Source organism: Pseudophryne corroboree, chromosome 6 (genome assembly GCF_028390025.1).
Source record: "Pseudophryne corroboree isolate aPseCor3 chromosome 6, aPseCor3.hap2, whole genome shotgun sequence".
In the NCBI taxonomy this organism is placed as follows: Eukaryota; Metazoa; Chordata; class Amphibia; order Anura; family Myobatrachidae; genus Pseudophryne; species Pseudophryne corroboree.
In genome coordinates this window covers 115349590-115372694 of record NC_086449.1, presented here as the reverse complement: position 1 = coordinate 115372694, position 23105 = coordinate 115349590, and the positions used below count along the sequence as shown (strand labels likewise).

The 23105-nt window shown below is 45.5% G+C and overlaps 2 protein-coding genes across 4 annotated transcripts in view; one reads left to right on the top strand and one right to left on the bottom strand.

Moving 5' to 3' along the window:
• LOC134936600 (serine/threonine-protein kinase N1-like) overlaps positions 1–23105 on the bottom strand; it is a 287425-nt gene that overhangs the window by 166046 nt on the left and 98274 nt on the right. The gene's annotated exons all lie outside the window — the stretch shown is intronic.
• LOC134933658 (uncharacterized) lies at positions 2429–3833 on the top strand. Its single transcript, XM_063929034.1, has 3 exons — positions 2429–2581; positions 2667–2773; positions 2865–3833. Exons 2-3 carry the CDS (start codon positions 2672–2674, stop codon positions 3831–3833), a joined length of 1071 nt encoding a protein of 356 aa, XP_063785104.1. The 5' UTR covers positions 2429–2581; positions 2667–2671.

Genomic DNA, 23105 nt, shown 5'->3' with positions numbered 1-23105 from the left:
TTCCACAGAAAGCTGGCTCATCCTCATCTCTGTGTACTCCATCACGTTAAGCAATCCATTGCATCAACTGGCACATCACTCCACACCACAGGCTCCAAAGTGGCATATTCTGGCTCCTTCTTTGATCCTCTCGACTTCACCGGAGTCCTCAATTTGCCTCAGGTGAGTATGCTGGTACTGAGAGTGAACAGTGGCTCTCATCCTAGGGAGCTTGAGTGTGTTAAAGTGTTTTGTTCTTCCACAGAAAGCTGGCTCATCCTCATCCTCATCTCTGTGTACTCCATCACGTTAAGCAATCCATTGCATCAACTGGCGCATCACTCCACACCACAGGCTCCAAAGTTGCATATTCTGGCTCCTTCTTTGATCCTCTCGGCTTCACCGGAGTCCTCAATTTGCCTCAGGTGAGTATGCTGGTACTGAGAGTGAACAGTGGCTCTCATCCTAGGGAGCTTGAGTGTGTTAAAGTGTTTTGTTCTTCCACAGAAAGCTGGCTCATCCTCATCCTCGTCTCTGTGTACTCCATCACGTTAAGCAATCCATTGCATCAACTGGCGCATCACTCCACACCACAGGCTCCAAAGTGGCATATTCTGGCTCCTTCTTTGATCCTCTCGGCTTCACCGGAGTCCTCAATTTGCCTCAGGTGAGTATGCTGGTACTGAGAGTGAACAGTGGCTCTCATCCTAGGGAGCTTGAGTGTGTTAAAGTGTTTTGTTCTTCCACAGAAAGCTGGCTCATCCTCATCCTCGTCTCTGTGTACTCCATCACGTTAAGCAATCCATTGCATCAACTGGCGCATCACTCCACACCACAGGCTCCAAAGTGGCATATTCTGGCTCCTTCTTTGATCCTCTCGGCTTCACCGGAGTCCTCAATTTGCCTCAGGTGAGTATGCTGGTACTGAGAGTGAACAGTGGCTCTCATCCTAGGGAGCTTGAGTGTGTTAAAGTGTTTTGTTCTTCCACAGAAAGCTGGCTCATCCTCATCCTCGTCTCTGTGTACTCCATCACGTTAAGCAATCCATTGCATCAACTGGCGCATCACTCCACACCACAGGCTCCAAAGTTGCATATTCTGGCTCCTTCTTTGATCCTCTCGGCTTCACCGGAGTCCTCAATTTGCCTCAGGTGAGTATGCTGGTACTGAGAGTGAACAGTGGCTCTCATCCTAGGGAGCTTGAGTGTGTTAAAGTGTTTTGTTCTTCCACAGAAAGCTGGCTCATCCTCATCCTCGTCTCTGTGTACTCCATCACATTAAGCAATCCATTGCATCAACTGGAGCATCACTCCACACCACAGGCTCCAAAGTGGCATATTCTGGCTCCTTCTTTGATCCTCTCGGCTTCACCGGAGTCCTCAATTTGCCTCAGGTGAGTATGCTGGTACTGAGAGTGAACAGTGGCTCTCATCCTAGGGAGCTTGAGTGTGTTAAAGTGTTTTGTTCTTCCACAGAAAGCTGGCTCATCCTCATCCTCGTCTCTGTGTACTCCATCACGTTAAGCAATCCATTGCATCAACTGGCGCATCACTCCACACCACAGGCTCCAAAGTGGCATATTCTGGCTCCTTCTTTGATCCTCTCGGCTTCACCGGAGTCCTCAATTTGCCTCAGGTGAGTATGCTGGTACTGAGAGTGAACAGTGGCTCTCATCCTAGGGAGCTTGAGTGTGTTAAAGTGTTTTGTTCTTCCACAGAAAGCTGGCTCATCCTCATCCTCGTCTCTGTGTACTCCATCACGTTAAGCAATCCATTGCATCAACTGGCGCATCACTCCACACCACAGGCTCCAAAGTGGCATATTCTGGCTCCTTCTTTGATCCTCTCGGCTTCACCGGAGTCCTCAATTTGCCTCAGGTGAGTATGCTGGTACTGAGAGAGAACAGTGGCTTTCATCCTAGGGAGCTTGAGTGTGTTAAAGTGTTTTGTTCTTCCACAGAAAGCTGGCTCATCCTCATCCTCGTCTCTGTGTACTCCATCACGTTAAGCAATCCATTGCATCAACTGGCGCATCACTCCACACCACAGGCTCCAAAGTGGCATATTCTGGCTCCTTCTTTGATCCTCTCGGCTTCACCGGAGTCCTCAATTTGCCTCAGGTGAGTATGCTGGTACTGAGAGAGAACAGTGGCTTTCATCCTAGGGAGCTTGAGTGTGTTAAAGTGTTTTGTTCTTCCACAGAAAGCTGGCTCATCCTCATCCTCGTCTCTGTGTACTCCATCACGTTAAGCAATCCATTGCATCAACTGGCGCATCACTCCACACCACAGGCTCCAAAGTGGCATATTCTGGCTCCTTCTTTGATCCTCTCGGCTTCACCGGAGTCCTCAATTTGCCTCAGGTGAGTATGCTGGTACTGAGAGTGAACAGTGGCTCTCATCCTAGGGAGCTTGAGTGTGTTAAAGTGTTTTGTTCTTCTACAGAAAGCTGGCTCATCCTCATCCTCGTCTCTATGTACTCCATCACGTTGACCAACCATTGAACCAACTGTGCATCACTCCACACCACAGGCTCCAAATCAGCATATTGATCCTTCTTTGATCCTCTTGGCTTGAATGACCGGAGACCTCAACTTGTCTCAGGTGAGTTTGCTGGTACGGAGAGTACAGTGGCTCTCATTCTAGGGAGCTTGAGTGTGTTAAGTGTTTTTATTTTTTTTATTTTTAGAAAACATGCCTACTCTTAAAAGGAAAGTGAAAGAACATGAAAGAAAAAACAAGGAAATAGGCAGAAAATGTTTTAAAATCAATCAAATGTTTTCAGGAAAAAAGAAGGTAGGAAAACATTTAGATACACCCATTTTAAACCCCTGTAAGAAAGTGTAACAAATATTTGAATTTAGATTACGATTTTTATTAATTACAGAAAATAAATGCAGCAGAGTTAGATCCTGTACCCAGCACCTCTGATCCTGTACCCAGCACCTCTGATCCTGTACCCAGCACCTCTGATCCTGTACCCACAGATAATCAATGCACTTCCCAAGATAATTCACTGGCCACAGTTAACACAAATTGCAGCAATGTAGATGACTCGGTATCGACGTCATGTAATGTCATTGTTAATGAAAACACCATAGATGTGCATTCTCAATCCTCCGTCTCTCTTGCCAACTGTTCTCAGAATTTAGAGTGCGACACCTCACCCCCTATTATTTTGGATGATGACCTATCTGAAGAAAGGTGCTCTTCTAATGAAGATACAGATACAATAAATGACATTGGTGCTTCTCCAAAAAAAAAGTCAAAACATAAAGTTGGTTTCCAAATAAAATGGAAAAGAGAGTTTCCGTGGCTTAGTTGTAAAAAAAATGGTGAAAGAGAATCTCTACTCTGCAAGCTGTGTTTAAAACATCTGTTGAACGACACAAAATACAACAAATCTCCATGGATGAATAGTGGGATGAGCACAGTAAGGCGCGATAAAATTAAGGAGCATTCTGTTTCCGAGATGCACAGGGCGGCAATGCAAACTGAAATAATCTGTTGTAATGCTGAGGCTTCACAGAACAGAAAAAATAGACCAGAGTCAGAGGAATTCAAAGCTGTGGAATGTGCTATGAAGTGCCTGGATTTTCTAATCCAGCATAATGTACCACATACAACTGTTTTTAAACCATTTGTTGTTTTCTGTATAGAAGAATTAAAGTCTCCAGTTTTAGCCCCTCTGAACAAATCTAAAAATGCCTCATATACAAGCTACCAAACAATCAACGAATTTGTTAATTCGAGTGCAGTGTTCAAAGAGAGAAAGTTATCTTGTCTTTACAGAAGAGTCCATCATTTTCAGTTATGTCAGATGAAACTACTGATGTCAGCAACAGAAAACACTTAGCAACTGCTGCAAAATATATAAAAGATGGAGAAGTCAGTGTGTCCTTTATTAATGATACAGAAATTCCAGATGGAAAATCAGAAACTATTTTCAATGCTCTTTCACAGACTATAGAAGACTGTGGAGGGTTTGAGAAATTAGTAGGCTTTGGAAGTGACGGCGCCAGTTCAATGGTTGGTCACCGTGATGGAGTAGCAGCCAAACTAAAGGCCAAAAATAATAAGATTATTTCAATACATTGTCACAATCATCGTTTAGCTCTTGCAACAAAAAATACATTTGAATCTTTGAATCCTTTCCTGAAAATGGATGAAGTATTAACAAGTATTTACAAATACTATAAATACAGCTCTGTAAGGAGCAAAACTTTGGAAGAAATACAAAGAGTATTTACTAAATGTAAGGGAACAAAAATAAAAAAGGCTAGCCACACAAGATGGCTATCACATGAAAATGCTATTAATTCAATAAGAATTAATTATCATTCGATCATTGTCGATTTGGAAAATGCTGTTGTAACTGGACAGTCAAAGACTACAAGTGGTGTGAGTGGGCCAACTGCTGAAGGACTTCTCAAACATCTGAAAAATTTTCATTTTTTTCAATTAATTCACTTTCTTTGTGATGTACTGAGCCTGCTTTCCAAATTAGTTTTAATCTTTGAAAGAAGAGATATTGACTTGTCTACAATACACAGCAATGTTTCCATTACGCTTGGTGCTTTGAAAAATTTAAAGCGTAAGCCTGGGGGTCAGTTTTGCAGGAACCTGGAAAATGCTGCAAGAAAAATAGGAATTCAGGCTCCTATAGCAGCAGAAAATTGTAAGTTTGAAGAAGATGCAAGGTGTTTTCTAGATCTATTGGTCCAAAACATTTCAGAGAGGATGCATAATATAGCTATACTTGATCATCTAAGTGTCTTAGATATGAGGCATCTTAATGCAGACAAAGGTGTGGGATTTTATGGTGTGGCCGAAATGGCACAGCTTGCTGATTTTTATCAACTGGATGAAGATCTTCTGTTATCAGAATGGGAAGACTTTAAATCTGTATTCTTACAAACGGAAGAAGAAAATTCTGATAATGAAAGATTGTCCATGGTCAACGTGTACAAGACTTTAGAAAAATCTGAAGACACAATTGGCGTAGCATTTCCTCTCATTCAGAAACTTGTTTCAGTTGGCTGTGTTCTACCACTCTCAACTGCTGAAGTTGAAAGAACTTTTTCGCAAGTTAAATTAATCTTAACAGATCACAGAAACCGTCTCAAGGTGGAAAATGTCAACAGCATATTAGCCATTAAGCTAAATGGCAAGGTAAACTACAGAGAGGCGGTGAAGCACTGGATGAAAAAACAAAGAAGAATATTTTCTTGTAGACCACACACAGCTGGCCACCGACCACACTCTACAATCAGAAACACCTGTACTGTAGATTGTGAGCAACAACCAAGGACACCGCACATAAACTGACCCACCCAAGCTACTTGGAGCCCAACTTTCCAGTTCAAAAAGGTGAGTACCAAGTAAATGTGGGAGGAGGGAGAGTATTCCTACTTAGAGGTGGTGGAGTGGCCCTAGTATGTCCATAATCCTGTTATCAGAGTCCCTTTTCTGCTGTGTTCTTTAGTTCTTCAAAGCACAAGCCCTTATTTTTGTGGGGAAGAATTGTAAGAGACTAAAAATCTATGGTGGTCTTACAATTCTACTCCAAGGAATAAGCTGTGCTTTGAAGAACTAGGAATGCAGTACAAATGGACTCTGATAACATGCAGTCAGTTTATGTTGTATGGTTCTGTTTCAGCTTCAGCACAGCGCCTAAGAGGATATTTACAGCCAGTGACAAGACGGCATCCGCCTGAGCCTGCATAAATAGTTGGACGGCTGTGGCGATTGCTCTTCTTCAGTTACCAAATCTGCACTCAACATTTCAGATGACAACCGAGGACTCTGCACCTGAGCCACCCAAGCTACTTGGAGCCCAACTTTCCAGTTCAAAAAGGTAGAGTACCAAGAAAATGTGGGAGGGAGAGTATTCCTACTTAGAGGTGGTGGAGTGGCCCTAGTATGTCCATAATCCGGTTATCAGAGTCCCTTTTCTGCTGTGTTCTTTAGTTCTTCAAAGCACAAGCCCTTATTTTTGTGGGGAAGAATTGTAAGAGACTAAAAATCTATGGTGGTCTTACAATTCTACTCCAAGGAATAAGCTGTGCTTTGAAGAACTAGGAATGCAGTACAAATGGACTCTGATAACATGCAGTCAGTTTATGTTGTATGGTTCTGTTTCAGCTTCAGCACAGCGCCTAAGAGGATATTTACAGCCAGTGACAAGACGGCATCCGCCTGAGCCTGCATAAATAGTTGGACCCTTCTATTTTGAACAGCTGACACCTACATCTTTACTCCAGATGACCTGTAGGACGTTTGATCAGCTACCTGCATCCAATCCACATGGTACTATTATTATAACTTGTATAAAATGCTAGGATTAGTGTTTATTTTAGCACCTTCACAACCTGTGCAGTTCCTCCTGCCTGGGGTGTCGTTCTGTACTCTACTGCTTCTATCACAAGTCTTCCACTGAAATAAAGACCAGAGTGATAGAAGCACCAGAGCAGAGGACGACACCCCTGGCAGGAAAGAATAACTGCACAAGTTGTGACAGGTGCAGGATGATAGAACACTGTAGTTGTAATCTACCATACAGTAGAGCTACATTGGTGATGAATGGACCACAAATACTTTTATTTAACACTCTTCACTTTCAAATCCTTGTCCGCATGTAAAAGGTAAACATTAAATAAAATGGGTGCACAAACAAAAAACCATGAGTCTTTGTACTCCTTTTTAGTTAAGACACCTTTCTAAGCATTACAGTATGGACATAATCGTGCCCTCCCGAATGAAAAAAGTGCCCTCCCGAATGAAAAATGTGCCCTCCCGAATGAAAAATGTGCCCTCCCCGTGATCAGCACCCTGCCCTAAAAAATTCCTAGAGTGAACACTAATATTCCTCCCACGGACAACAGGTGTCTCCCCGGGTGCCTGACTTAAACAAACCACCTCACCATCAGAATCCTCCTTGTCAATTTCCTCCCCAGCGCCAGCAACACCCATATCCTCATCCTGGTGTACTTCAACACTGACATCTTCAATTTCACTATCAGGAACTGGACTGCGGGTGCTCCTTTCAACACTTGCAGGGGGCGTGCAAATGGTGGAAGGCGCAAGCTCTTCCCGTCCAGTGTTGGGAAGGTCAGGCATCGCAACCGACACAATTGGACTCTCCTTTGGGATTTGTGATTTCGAAGAACGCACAGTTCTTTGCTGTGCTTTTGCCGCAAGTCTTTTCATTTTTCTAGCGAGAGGATGAGTGCTTCCATCCTCATGTGAAGCTGAACCACTAGCCATGAACATAGGCCAGGGCCTCAGCAGTTCCTTGCCACTCGGTGTCGTAAATGGCATATTGGCAAGTTTACGCTTCTCCTCAGACGCATTTAATTTTGATTTTTGGGTCATTTTTTTACTGATCTTTTGTGTTTTGGATTTTACATGCTCTGTACTATGACATTGGGCATCGGCCTTGGCAGACGACGTTGATGGCATTTCATCGTCTCGGCCATGACTAGTGGCAGCAGCTTCAGCACGAGGTGGAAGTGGATCTTGATCTTTCCCTATTTTTTTAACCTCCACATTTTTGTTCTCCATATTTTGCGCACAACTAAAAGCCACCACAGGTATACAATGTAGATGGATGGATAGTATAGTATTATATTACTTATGGACGACGAGTGACGACACAGAGGTAGGTACAGCCGTGGCCTACCGTACTGCTGCTTATATATATAATATACTGTATAACGGACCTGGTGGACACTGTCAGCAGACTGCTAAACTAGGATGAAGAAAAAAACAACAACACAGGTATACAATGTAGATGGATGGATAGTATAGTATTATATTACTTATGGACGACGAGTGAAGACACAGAGGTAGGTACAGCCGTGGCCTACCGTACTGCTGCTTATATATATAATATACTGTATAACGGACCTGGTGGACACTGTCAGCAGACTGCTAAACTAGGATGAAGAAAAAAACAACAACACAGGTATACAATGTAGATGTATGGATAGTATAGTATTATATTACTTATGGACGACGAGTGCACTGACGACACAGAGGTAGGTACAGCCGTGGCCTACCGTACTGCTGCTTATATATAGCTGCTTATATATATAATATACTGTATAACGGACCTGGTGGACACTGTCAGCAGACTGCTAAACTAGTATGAAGAAAAAAAAAACACCACAGGTATACAATGTAGATGGATGGATAGTATAGGTATTATATTACTTATGGACGACGAGTGACGACACAGAGGTAGGTACAGCCGTGGCCTACCGTACTGCTGCTTATATATATAATATACTGTATAACAGACCTGGTGGACACTGTCAGCAGACTGCTAAACTAGGATGAAGAAAAAAAAAACAACACAGGTATACAATGTAGATGGATGGATAGTATAGTATTATATTACTTATGGACGACGAGTGCACTGACGACACAGAGGTAGGTACAGCCGTGGCCTACCGTACTGCTGCTTATATATATAATATACTGTATAACGGACCTGGTGGACACTGTCAGCAGACTGCTAAACTAGTATGAAGAAAAAAAAAAACCACAGGAGTGTTTTTCAGGCAGACAAACGTATACTGGACTGGTGGTCACTGTCAGCGAAACTGTGCACTGTACTCCTGCTATAACTGCTCCCCAGTCCCCACAATTAGGCAGTGTGAGCAGAGCAGTGCACTCAGCACAGATATATCATGCAGCAGTGCAGCACACTGAGTGAGTACAGATATGGTGGTCGGAGCGTTTTTTTCAGGCAGAGAAACAAAGGAAAAAAGTTGAAAGCGCTGTCCACAATAAAGGAGTTTTTTATTTGATTAAAAAATTATAAAATCACTATTCACATATATCCTTATCAATACTGATCTAAAGGTTTAGACATCGAAACATATTACGGACCATAGCTATTTTCCAGTGGTACCTATTAGTAAAACAGTTTAAACACAGTGGGTACACTTGCATTAAATTGACACACTCTACATCAAATTAAACAATTGTGTTAGATGTCATATACTAATCCACTCAGTGTTTATTCCTTTTTGATAGTTCACTCCTTTAAGCAGCCTCCTATAAACGTAATTGGAAGGGTTAAATGTTCACAGTCCCAGACATATCCGGAGTGAATAGTGATTTTATAATTTTTTAATCAAATAAAAAACTCCTTTATTGTGGACAGCGCTTTCAACTTTTTTCTTTGATTTATATATAAACTATTGGGATTCAACAAACCCATTATTGAAAGCAGCAGTGCACAATTGAGAGGAGGTGTATTTTATTATTAAGGAGCTGCACAGCTGACACACACAAGAGCTTAGCGCTTTCTAAGTTTGAGGTTGCTTTTTTAGAGAAACAAAGGATTAAACTCACTGGTGGTATAATCAAAACCCTGCACTGTACTCCCTAACAGCTGCTCCCCGTCCCCAATCCTCCCCACAATTATAACTAAGTCACTCTGTGTTCTACTATAACGGAGAGGACGCCAGCCACGTCCTCTCCCTATCAATCTCAATGCACGTGTGAAAATGGCGGCGACGCGCGGCTCCTTATATAGAATCCGAGTCTCGCGAGAATCCGACAGCGGGATGATGACGTTCGGGCGCGCTCGGGTTAACCGAGCAAGGCGGGAGGATCCGAGTCGCTCGGACCCGTGTAAAAAAAAGGTGAAGTTCGGGCGGGTCGGATTCCGAGGATCCGAACCCGCTCATCACTAATGAAAATACAACTGATGATTTACATTATGTGTTTTATTTTATTTATTTAAAAAAAAAATACAGATGATATAGTTGGGAATAAGCTTACTCCTAATCTGCCTTCCTGCCTGCTTTCAACTTTATGTGTTCACAGTCAGTTTTTGGTTAAAAAAAAAAAACAACAACCTCTGCCTGCTCCCAGTTTATTGTATAATTTGGGGAGAGTGTTTTTTTTTTTTTTTTTTTGGCGTGATTATGCAATATATAGCAGCAGAGCACAATATCAAAAATTATTTAAAAAAAACAAACAACAATGCATTCTGCCATGGATTGGGTGGCTATATGTGTCTCTTTATACTTCTGCTCAGCAGGAGTTTGTGGATGTAACAATGAGTCAAAAGCCAAGAGCAACGGCCATAGCCTAAATAACCTTTTTTGGTGGAAGGGGAACAAATTAGACCAATATAGTAACATTTACTTTTAGTTGCTTTATTAGCATATACTGGTATCTTACACAACAACCATCCCCCTGGCATAATGGCAGAAGGTTGAGTGAAAAAAAAAATGGCACCGTGAGCCATGATTGGCTCACTAGCGGCAACATTTTTAAAGTTCAAGATGTTCACAGCAAGCCAATCATGGCTTGCTGCATCATCTCCCCACCCCCTTGTGCCAGCTAATATTAGCGCAAGGCAGCTGCTGTCAGTTCGACGGTAGAGAAGAAGCGAGCAAGAGCTCCTGAAGACAGGAGATGCTGGAAGGCCATACAAAAGAGCTTAAAGGCCACATGCCCCCAGGTAAATGTGCTGTCTAACAAATTATTGCAACATTACCATACAGTACTATGAACCCCACACCCATCTTCTTCAGCATGTGCAATATATGTATAGTGTGTGTGTGTGTGTGTGTGTGTGTATATACACATTATTTTCAGGGAATTACCACCCCTGTATCCATTTGAGGGAAAACAGCTGACGCCCCATTAGTTGTGTAGGGGAGTGCCTTATTAGCCAGTCATCATACAACATATCTGTTTTTATCGCATGTGGCGCAGTAATAATCCCTGCTTTTATATATATATATATATTTATTAGGGATGAACGGGCTCGGTTCCCTGAGAACTGAACCCCCCTGACCTTCACATCCAGAGCCCGGATCTGAGCCCGGCTCGGGACTTCCCGCCAGACTCGGAAACCAGAACAAGGCAAAATGTCATCATCCCACTGTCGGATCCTCGTGGGCTTTGGATCCCATATAAACAGCCATGCGTCGTCGCCATTTTCACTCCGGACTTGGAGAGTGAGGGAGACAGACCTCTGTCTCTCTGTGGGTGGTGGCGTGGGGTTAGTGTGTGCTCTGTTGGGGTGCTGCTGCAGTCAGTGTGGTGTATCTGTGCCGTGTTAGGGGTGCTGTCCTGGCTGTCCTTGTCCTGGCTGTCACTGGTGTTACTGCCGGGTACTGAAACTGTACATGTGTGTTGCTGTCCTGGCTGTCACTGTGTTGTACAGGTGATCCGGATTGAAAGTCGACAGTAACTAGGTCGACAATGTCTAGGTCGACCACTATTGGTCGACAGTAACTAGGTCAACAGGGTCTTTAGGTCGACAGGTCAAAAGGTCGACATGAGTTTTTCACAATTTTTTTCTTTTTTTGAACCTTTTCATACTTAACGATCCACGTGGACTACGATTGGAACGGTAATCTGTGCCGAGCGAAGCGGTAGTGGAGCGAAGGCACCATGCCCGAGGGGACGAGGTGCACTAATTGGGGTTCCCGGTCACTCTACGAAGAAAACGACACCAAAATAACATTAAAAACTCATGTCGACCTTTTGACCTGTCGACCTAGAACATGTCGACCTAAAGACCCTGTCGACCTAGACACCCTGTCGACCTAGTTACTGTCGACAAATAGTGGTCGACCTAGACATTGTCGACCTTGTTACTGTCGACTTTCAATACCACACCCGTTGTACAGGGGGCAGGGTCACTGTGAAATATAGGGGGGCTGATGTCTTAATAACATTACACTGGCCCTGTCTGCTATAAAAATTTGGGTGCAGTTCTTACAAATTAAAAGCACACTGCTCCTGTATGCTGTGAAATATAGGGGTGCTGCTCATGTCTTAATAACATTACACTGGCCCTGTCTGCTATAAAAGTTTGGGTGCAGTTCTTATAAAATAAAAGCACACTGCTCCTGTATGCTGTGAAATATAGGGGTGCTGATGTCTTAATAACATTACACTGGCCCTGTATGTTGTATATATTCAGGGGTGCTGCTGCTCTTAAAATAACATTACACTGGTCCTGTATGCTGTAAGAATACAGGGGCGCTGTGAAAATAAAGGGGCACTGTTCTGTGTGCTGTAATAATAAAGGGGCGCTGTCCTGTGAAATGGAGAACAACAATTTGGAGGAAAAAATAGTGGAAGATCAGGAACCCCTTCCAATTCCTACTACTAGTGATGAAGCTGCTGCTGCCACCAGTCATGACATTGACGATGCAATTCCATCAACGTCATCTGCTAAGGCCGATGCCCAATGTCATAGAGGGCATGTAAAATCCAAGAAGCAAAAATTAATAATCAGAACAAAAAAGAAATAATCTGAAGAGAAACATAAATTTAGCAATATGCCATTCACTACACGAAGTGGCAAGGAAAGGCTAAGGCCTTGGCCTATGTTTATGACTTGTGGCTCAGCTTCTCATGCCTAGCTTAGCTATCCAGCAACCCTGGGTGCGTCTCTTTTTTTCTTTGCATCATGTGCTGTTTGGGGTCTAGTTTTTAAACGTGCCATCCTGTCTGACACTGCAGTGTCACTCCTAGATGGGCCAGGTGTTTGTGCCGCACACTTGTGTCGCTTAGCAAAGTCATCCAGCTACCTCACTGCACCTCTTTTTCTTTTTTGCATGATGTGCTGTTTGGGGCCTAGGGGGTAATTCAGAGTTGATCGCAGCAGCAAATTTTTTAGCAGTTAGGCAAAATCATGTGCACTGCAGGTGTGGCAGATATAACATTTGCAGAGCGAGTTAGATTTGGGTGGGTTATTTTGTTTCTGTGCAGGGTAAATATCGGATGCTTTATTTTTACACTGCAATTTAGATTTCAGTTTGAACACACCCCACTCAAATCTAACTCTCTCTGCACATGTTATATCTGACCCCCCCCCCCCCCTGCAGTGCACATGGTTTTGCCCAACTGCTAACAAATTTGCTGCTGCAATCAACTCTGAATAAGGCCCCTAGTTTTTAAAAGTGCCATCCTGTCTGCCACTGCAGTGCCACTCCAGGATGGGCCAGGTGTATGTGCAGCACACTTGTGTCACTTAGCAAAGTCATCCAGCAACCTCATTGCACCTCTTTTTCTTCTTTGCATGATGTGCTGTTTGGGGCTTAGTTTTTAAAAGTGCCATTCTGTCTGCCACTGCAGTTCCACTCCTAGATGGGCCTGGTGTTTGTGCCGCTCACTTGTGTCACTTAGCAAAGTCATCCAGTTACCTCATTGCACCTCTTTTTCTTCTTTGCATGGTGAGATGTTTGGGGCCTAGTTTTTAAAAGTGCCATCCTGTCTGCCACTGCAGTGCCACTCCTAGATGGGCCAGGTGTTTGTGCCGCATACTTGTGTCGCTTAGCAAAGTCATCCAGCTACCTCGGTGCAACCTTTTGGCCTAAAAACAATATTGTGAGATGTGAGGTGTTCAGAATAGACTGGCAATGAGTGGAAAGGAATGTTATTGAGGTTAATAATACCGTAGGATCAAAATTACCCCCAAATTCTGTGATTTTAGCATTTTTATGTTTTTTTCAAAAATCATCCAGATCCAAAACCAAAACCCAAAAGTGTGGTTTTGGCAAAACCAATCCAGATCCAAAACACGAGCGAGGATCCAGATCCAAAACCAAAACACGAAAAGTGCCCGCCGCACATCTGTAATATTTATATACATATAGTAATTTTGGATTTGAGGAGCCTGCACACTGCATACGCTGAGTGTCAAGTGTTAGTTTCTCTGACGTCCTAGTGGATGCTGGGAACTCCGTAAGGACCATGGGGAATAGCGGCTCCGCAGGAGACTGGGCACAAAAGTAAAGCTTTAGGACTACCTGGTGTGCACTGGCTCCTCCCCCTATGACCCTCCTCCAAGCCTCAGTTAGATTTTTGTGCCCGGCCGAGAAGGGTGCACACTAGGGGCTCTCCTGAGCTTCTTAGTGAAAGTTTAGTTTTAGGTTTTTTATTTTCAGTGAGACCTGCTGGCAACAGGCTCACTGCACCGAGGGACTAAGGGGAGAAGAAGCGAACCTACCTAAGTGGTGGTAGCTTGGGCTTCTTAGGCTACTGGACACCATTAGCTCCAGAGGGACCGAACACAGGCCCAGCCTCGGAGCTCGGTCCCAGAGCCGCGCCGCCGGCCCCCTTACAGAGCCAGAAGCAAGAAGAGGTCCGGAAAAATCGGCGGCAGAAGACATCAGTCTTCAACAAGGTAGCGCACAGCACTGCAGCTGTGCGCCATTGTTACTCAGGCACACTTCGGTCACTGAGGGTGCAGGGCGCTAGGGGGGGGCGCCCTGAGCAGCAATGTAAACACCTTGGCTGGCATAAATACACCACATATAACCCCCAGGGCTATATGGATGTATTTTAACCCCTGCCAGAACTCACCAAAAAGCGGGAGAAAAGGCCGCCGAGAAGGGGGCGGAGCCTATCTCCTCAGCACACGGGCGCCATTTTCCATCACAGCTCCGCTGGAAGGACGTCTCCCTGACTCTCCCCTGCAGTCCTGCACTACAGAAAAGGGTAAAAAAGAGAGGGGGGCACTAATTTGGCGCAGTTTTAATACTAACAGCAGCTATAAAGGGAAAAGCACATTTTATAGTGGTATTCCTGTCTATATATAGCGCTCTGGTGTGTGCTGGCATACTCTCCCTCTGTCTCCCCAAAGGGCTAGTGGGGTCCTGTCCTCTATCAGAGCATTCCCTGTGTGTGTGCGGTGTGTCGGTACGATTGTGTCGACATGTTTGAGGAGGAAAATGAGATGGAGGCGGAGCAATTGCCTATTATAGAGTTGTCACCCCCTAGGGAGTCGACACCTGAGTGGATGAGCTTATGGAAATTGCGTGACAGTGTCAGCTCTTTACGACAGACAGTTGACGACATGAGACAGCCGGCTACTCAGCTTGTGCCTGTCCAGGGGTCTCAAACGCCATCAGGGGCTTTAAAACGCCCGTTACCTCAAATGGCAGACACAGACACGGATACTGACTCCAGTGTCGATGATGAGGAGACAAACGTGACTTCCACTAGGGCCACACGTTACATGATTGAAGCAATGAAAAATGTATTGCATATCTCTGATAATACAAGTACCACTAAAAAGGGTATTATGTTTGGTGAGAAAAAACTGCCTGTAGTTTTTCCTGTATCCGAGGAATTAAATGAAGTGTGTGATGAGGCGTGGGTTTCCCCCGATAAAAAACTGATAATTCCTAAAAGGTTATTGGCATCGTACCCTTTCCCGCCAGAGGATAGGGCACGTTGGGAAACACCCCCTAGGGTGGATAAAGCGCTCACACGCTTGTCTAAACAGGTAGCACTACCCTCTCCTGATACGGCCGCCCTAAAGGAACCTGCCGATAGAAAGCAGGAGAATATCCTAAAATGTATATACACTCACACGGGTGTTATACTGCGACCAGCAATCGCCTCAGCCTGGATGTGCAGTGCGGGCGTGGCGTGGTCGGATTCCCTGACTGAAAATATTGATACCCTAGATAGGGACAGTATATTACTGACTATAAGAGCATTTGAAGGATGCATTTTTATATATGCGTGATGCACAGAGGGATATTTGCCGACTGGCATCAAGAGTTAGCGCGCTGTCCATTTCTGCAAGAAGAGGTTTATGGACGCGGCAGTGGTCAGGTGATGCGGATTCTAAAAGGCACATGGAAGTATTGCCTTATAAGGGGGAGGAGTTATTTGAGGTAGGTCTATCAGACCTGGTAGCCACGGCAACTGCTGGAAAATCCACATTTTTACCCCAGGTAGCTTCTCAACCTAAGAAGACGCCGTATTATCAGGCGCAGTCCTTTCGGCCCCATAAGGGCAAGCGGGCAAAAGGCGCCTCATTTCTGCCCCGTGGCAGAGGGAGAGGAAAAAGGCTGCAGCAAACAGCCAGTTCCCAGGAACAAAAGCCCTCTCCCGCCTCCGCAAAGTCCTCAGCATGACGCTGGGGCTTTACAAGCGGACTCAGGCACGGTGGGGGCCCGTCTCAAGAAATTCGAGACGTCTCCCCCTCGCCGTTTCATAAAGTCTGCTTTACCGACGTCTCCCTCAGACAGGGAGGCAGTATTGTAAGCCATTCACAGGCTGTATTCCCAGCAGGTGATAATCAAGGTACCCCTCCTGCAACAGGGAAAGGGGTACTATTCCACACTATTTGTGGTACCGAAGCCGGACGGCTCGGTGAGACCAATTTTAAATCTAAAATCCTTGAACACTTACATACAAAGGTTCAAATTCAAGATGGAGTCACTCAGAGCAGTGATTGCAAACCTGGAAGAAGGGGACTATATGGTCTCTCTGGACATCAAAGATGCTTACCTACATGTCCCAATTTACCCTTCTCCAAGGGTACCTCAGGTTTGTGGTACAGAACTGTCACTATCAGTTTCAGACGCTGCCGTTTGGATTGTCCACGGCACCCCGGGTCTTTACCAAGGTAATGGCCGAAATGATAATACTCCTTCGAAAGAAGGGAGTTTTAGTTATCCCTTACTTGGATGATCTCCTGATAAGGGCAAGATCCAGGGAACAGTTGGAAGTCGGGGTAGCACTATCTCAGATAGTGCTGCGGCAGCACGGTTGGATTCTCAATATTCCAAAATCGCAGCTGATCCCGACGACACGCCTTCTATTCCTAGGGATGATCCTGGACACAGTCCAGAAAAAGGTGTTTTCTCCCGGAGGAGAAAGCCAGGGAGTTATCCCAACTAGTCAGAAACCTCCTAAAACCAGGCCAAGTGTCAGTGCATCAGTGCACAAGGGTCCTGGGAAAAATGGTGGCTTCCTACGAAGCAATTCCATTCGGCAGATTCCACGCAAGAACTTTCCATTGGGACCTGCTGGACAAATGGTCCGGATCGCATCTTCAGATGCATCAGCGGATAACCCTGTCACCAAAGACAAGGGTGTCTCTCCTGTGGTGGTTGCAGAGTGCTCATCTTCTAGAGGGCCGCAGATTCGGCATTCAGGACTGGGTCCTGGTGACCACGGATGCCAGCCTGCGAGGCTGGAGAGCAGTCACACAGGGAAGAAATTTCCAGGGCTTGTGGTCAAGCCTGGAGACATCACTTCACATAAATATTTTGGAGCTAAGGGCCATTTACAATGCCCTAAGCCAAGCAAGACCTCTGCTTCAAGGTCAGCCGGTGCTGATCCAGTCGGACAACATCACGGCAGTCGCCCACGTAAACAGACAGGGCGGCACAAGAAGCAGGAGGGCAATGGCAGAAGCTGCAAGGATTTTTCGCTGGGCGGAAAATCATGTGATAGCATTGTCAGCAGTGTTCATTCCGGGAGTGGACAACTGGGAAGCAGACTTCCTCAGCAGGCACGACCTCCACCCGGGAGAGTGGGGACTTCACCCAGAAGTCTTCCACATGATTGTAAACCATTGGGAAAAACCAAAGGTGGACATGATGGCGTCCCGCCTAAACAAAAAATTGGACAGGTATTGCGCCAGGTCAAGGGACCCTCAGGCAATAGCTGTGGACGCTCTGGTAACACCGTGGGTGTACCAGTCAGTGTATGTGTTCCCTCCTCTTCCTCTCATACCAAAAGTACTGAGAATTATAAGACGGAGGGGAGTAAGAACTATACTTGTGGCTCCGGATTGGCCAAGAAGGACTTGGTACCCGGAACTTCAAGAGATGCTCACGGAGGACCCGTGGCCTCTACCTCTAAGAAGGGACCTGCTCCAGCAAGGACCCTGTCTATTCCAAGACTTACCGCGGCTGCGTTTGACGGCAGGGCGGTTGAACGCCGGATCCTGAAGGAAAAAGGCATTCCGGATGAAGTCATCCCTACCCTGATCAAGCCAGGAAGGATGTAACCGCAAAGCATTATCACCGCATTTGGCGAAAATATGTTGCGTGTTGCGAGGCCAGTAAGGCCCCGATGGAGGAATTTCAACTAGGTCGATTCCTGCATTTCCTGTAAACAGGGTGTCTATGGGCCTAAAATTGGGGTCCATTAAGGTTCAAATTTCGGCCCTGTCAATTTTCTTCCAGAAAGAACTAGCTTCACTACCTGAAGTTCAGACGTTTGTAAAAGGGGTACTGCATATACAGCCTCCTTTTGTGCCTCCAGTGGCACCTTGGTATCTCAATGTAGTTTTGGGGTTCCTAAAGTCACATTGGTTTGAACCACTTGAATCTGTGGAGTTAAAATATCTCACATGGAAAGTGGTCATGTTGTTGGCCCTGGCCTCGGCCAGGCGCGTGTCAGAATTGGCGGGCTTTATCCTGTAAAAGCCCTTATCTGATCTTCCATTCAGACAGGGCGGAATTGAGGACTCGTCCTCATTTTCTCCCTAAGGTGGTTTCAGTGTTTCATCTGAACCAACCTATTGTGGTACCTGCGGCTACTAGTGACTTGGAGGACTCCAAGTTGTTGGACGTAGTCAGGGCCTTGAAAATATATGTTTCCAGGATGGCTGGAGTCAGGAAATCTGACTCGCTGTTTATCCTGTATGCACCCAACAAGCTGGGTGCTCCTGCTTCTATGCAGACTATTGCTCGTTGGATTTGTAGTACAATTCAGCTTGCACATTCTCTGGCAGGCCTGCCACAGCCAAAATCTGTAAAAACCCATTCCACAAGGAAGGTGGGCTCATCTTGGGCGGCTGCCCGAGGGGTCTCGGCGTTACAACTTTGCCGAGCAGCTACTTGGTCAGGGGCAAACACGTTTGCTAAATTCTACAAATTTGATACCCTGGCTGAGGAGGACCTGGAGTTCTCTCATTCGGTGCTGCAGAGTCATCCGCACTCTCCCGCCCGTTTGGGAGCTTTGGTATAATCCCCATGGTCCTTACGGAGTTCCCAGCATCCACTAGGACGTCAGAGAAAATAAGAATTTTACTTACCGATAATTCTATTTCTCGTAGTCCGTAGTGGATGCTGGGCGCCCATCCCAAGTGCGGATTGTCTGCAATACTTGTACATAGTTATTGTTACAAAAAAATCGGGTTATTATTGTTGTGAGCCATCTTTTCAGAGGCTCCTCTGTTATCATGCTGTTAACTGGGTTCAGATCACAGGTTGTACGGTGTGATTGGTGTGGCTGGTATGAGTCTTACCCGGGATTCAAAATCCTTCCTTATTGTGTACGCTCGTCCGGGCACAGTATCCTAACTGAGGCTTGGAGGAGGGTCATAGGGGGAGGAGCCAGTGCACACCAGGTAGTCCTAAAGCTTTACTTTTGTGCCCAGTCTCCTGCGGAGCTGCTATTCCCCATGGTCCTTACGGAGTTCCCAGCATCCACTACGGACTACGAGAAATAGAATTATCGGTAAGTAAATTCTTATTTTTTCCTTTATTCTCCCTGATGTCACATCGAGATCATATATACCTCAGTCTCTTTCTATGGGTCACTAAGCTGTACAATAGTGAAAATTTGATCCAAATTCATCCACTAGTTTTTGTGTGATGCTGGAATGAACAGACAGATAAACAGGCAGACAAAAATTAACAGTGCCTAGAATTATATTTCTCCCAAAAATAATGCTATGTACAGACACAACCCTTATAGTTTTATTATATGTATAGATTACTTCCCCTCGCCAAGCCAAATTTAGTCTTTCACCAGATTGTTTCACCAATAGCAGATTGGAGGTCTGCTGAAAAATTGGACAAGTGTGTCTGCATGGATTGGATGTAGAATCTGCGGACAGGTCTGCAGTAGGATTGTATAAACAGTCTGATCTCCTGAGAATTGGAAAAGTGTGTACCCAGCTTTACTTGCAATAGGGAACATTTATTTTTGCTGCAGTATACAGTAGCACAAGTTGCGGGACACCTACACTACCCACTAGTGGAAAGGAGCTACATAAGTTACCACAGACAAATGTCAATATACTGTAAGAACAATTGGCTAGAATACTTAAAATAAGAATTTACTTACCGATAATTCTATTTCTCGTAGTCCGTAGTGGATGCTGGGGACTCCGTCAGGACCATGGGGTTTAGCGGCTCCGCAGGAGACAGGGCACAATAATAAAAGCTTTAGGATCAGGTGGTGTGCACTGGCTCCTCCCCCCATGACCCTCCTCCAAGCCTCAGTTAGGATACTGTGCCCGGACGAGCGTGCATAATAAGGAAGGATATTGAATCCCGGGTAAGACTCATACCAGCCACACCAATCACACCGTACAACCTGTGATCTGAACCCAGTTAACAGTATGATAACAACGAAAGAGCCTCTGAAAAGATGGCTCACAACAAGAATAACCCGATTTTTGTAACAATAACTATGTACAAGTATTGCAGACAATCCGCACTTGGGATGGGCGCCCAGCATCCACTACGGACTACGAGAAATAGAATTATCGGTAAGTAAATTCTTATTTTCTCTAACGTCCTAAGTGGATGCTGGGGACTCCGTCAGGACCATGGGGATTATACCAAAGCTCCCAAACGGGCGGGAGAGTGCGGATGACTCTGCAGCACCGAATGAGAGAACTCCAGGTCCTCCTCAGTCAGGGTGTGCCCCTGACCAAGTAGCAGCTCGGCAAAGTTGTAAAGCCGAGACCCCTCGGGCAGCCGCCCAAGATGCGCCCACTTCCTTGTGGAATGGGCTTTTACTGATTTTGGCTGTGGCAAGCCTGCCACAGAATGTGCAAGCTGAATTGTACTACAAATCCAGCGAGCAATCGTCTGCTTAGAAGCAGGAACACCCATCTTGTTGGGTGCATACAGGCTAAACAGCGAGTCAGATTTTCTGACTCCAGTCGTCCTGGAAACATATATTTTCAGGGCCCTGACAACGTCAAGTAACTTGGAGTCCTCCAAGTCCCTAGTAGCCGCAGGTACCACAATAGGTTGGTTCATGTGAAAAACAGAAAACACCTTAAGGAGAAATTGAGGACGAGTCCTCAATTCTGCCCTGTCAGAATGAAAAATTAAGTAAGGGCTTTTATATGATAAAGCCGCCCATTCTGACACACGCCTGGCTGAAGCCAGGGCTAATAGAATCTTCACCTTCCATGTGAAATATTTTAATTCCACAGTGGTGAGTGGATCAAACCAATGTGACTTTAGGAAACTCAAAACAACATTGAGATCCCAAGGTGCCACTGGGGCACAAAAGGAGGCTGTATATGCAGTACCCCTTTTACAAACGTCTGAACTTCAGGCACTGAAGCCAGTTCTTTCTGGAAGAAATTCGACAGGGTCGAAATTTGAACCTTAATGGACCCTAATTTTAGGCCCATAGACAGTCCTGTTTTCAGGAAATGTAGGAAACGACCCAGTTGGAATTCCTCTGTAGGGACCTTCTTGGCCTCACACCACGCAACATATTTTCGCCAAATGCGGTGAAAATGTTTTGCGGTTACATCCTTCCTGGCTTCGACCAGGGTAGGGATGACTTCATCTGGAATGCCCTTTCAGGATCCGGCGTTCAACTGCCATGCCGTCAAACGCAGCCGCGGTAAGTCTTGGAACAGACAAGGCCCCTGCTGGAGCAGGTCCTCTCTTAAAGGTAGAGGCCACGGTTCTTCCGTGAGCATCTCTTGAAGTTCCGGGTACCAAGTCCTTCTTGACCCATCCGGAACCACGAGTATCGTTCTTACTCATCTCCTTCTTATGATTCTCAGTACTTTTGGTATGAGATGCATAGGAGGGAACACATACTCTGACTGGTACACCCACAGTGTTACCAGAGCGTCCACCGCTATTGCCTGAGGGTCCCTTGACCTGGCGCAATATCTGTCTAGTTTTTTGTTCAGGCGGGACGCCATCATGTCCACCTTTGGTTTTTCCCAACGGTTTACAATCATGTGGAAGACTTCCCGCTGAAGTCCCCACTCTCCCGGGTGGAGGTTATGCCTGCTGAGGAAGTCTGCTTCCCAGTTTTCCACTCCCGGAATTAACACTGCTGAGAGTGTTATCACATGATTTTTCGCCCAGCGAAGAATCCTTGTAGTTTCTGCCATTTCCCTCCTGCTTCTTGTGCCGCCCTGTTTACGTGGGCGACTGCCGTGATGTTGTCCCACTGGATCAATACCGGCTGACCTTGAAGCAGAGGTCTTGCTAAGCTTAGAGCCTTGTGAATTGCCCTTAGCTCCAGTATATTTATGTGGAGAGAAGTCTCCAGACTTGATCACACTCCCTGGAAATTTTTTCCTTGTGTGACTGCTCCCCAGCCACTCAGGCTGGCATCCGTGGTCACCAGGACCCAGTCCTGAATGTCGAATCTGCGGCCCTTTCATAGATGAGCACTCTGCAGCCACCGCAGAAGAAAACACCCTTGTCCTTGGAGACAGGGTTATCCGCTGATGCATCTGAAGATGCGATCCGGACTATTTTCCCAGCAGATTCCACTGAAAGGTTCTTGCGTGAAATCTACCGAATGGGATCGCTTTGTAAGAAACCACCATTTTTCACAGGACCCTTGTGCAATGATGCACTGATACTTTTCCTGGTTTTAGGAGGTTCCTGACTAGCTCGGATAACTCCCTGGCCTTCTTCTCCGGGAGAAAACATCCTTTTCTGGACTGTGTCCAGAATCATTCCTAGGAACATTAGACGTGTCGTCGGAAAAAGCTGCAATTTTGGAATATTTAGAATCCACTCGTGCTGTCGTAGAACTACATGAGATAGTGCTACTCCGACCGCCAACTGTTCTCTGGACCTTGCCCTTATCAGGAAAGCGTCCATATTTCTTTTAGGAAGAATCATCATTTCGGCCATTACCATGGTAAAGACCCGGGGTGCCGTGGACAATCCAAACGGCAGCGTCTGAACTGATAGTGACAGTTCTGTACCACGAACCTGAGATACCCTTGGTGAGAAGGGCAAAATTTGGACATGTAGGTAAGCGTCCCTGATATCCAGTGACACCATATCGTCCTGGTTCGCTATCACTGCTGAGTGACTCCATCTTGATTTGAACCCTTGTATGTAATTGTTCAAATCTTTTAGATCTCACCGAGCCGTTTGGCTTCAGTACCACAATATAGTGTGGAATAATACCCCTTCCCTTGTTGTAGGAGGGGTACTTTGATTATCACCTGCTGGGAATACAGCCTGTGAATTTTTTCCCAATACTGCCTCCCTGTCGGAGGGAGACGTTGGTAAAGCAGACTTCAGGAACTTGTGAGGGGAAGACGTCTCGAATTTCCAATGTACACCTGGGATACTACGTGTAGGATCCAGGAGTC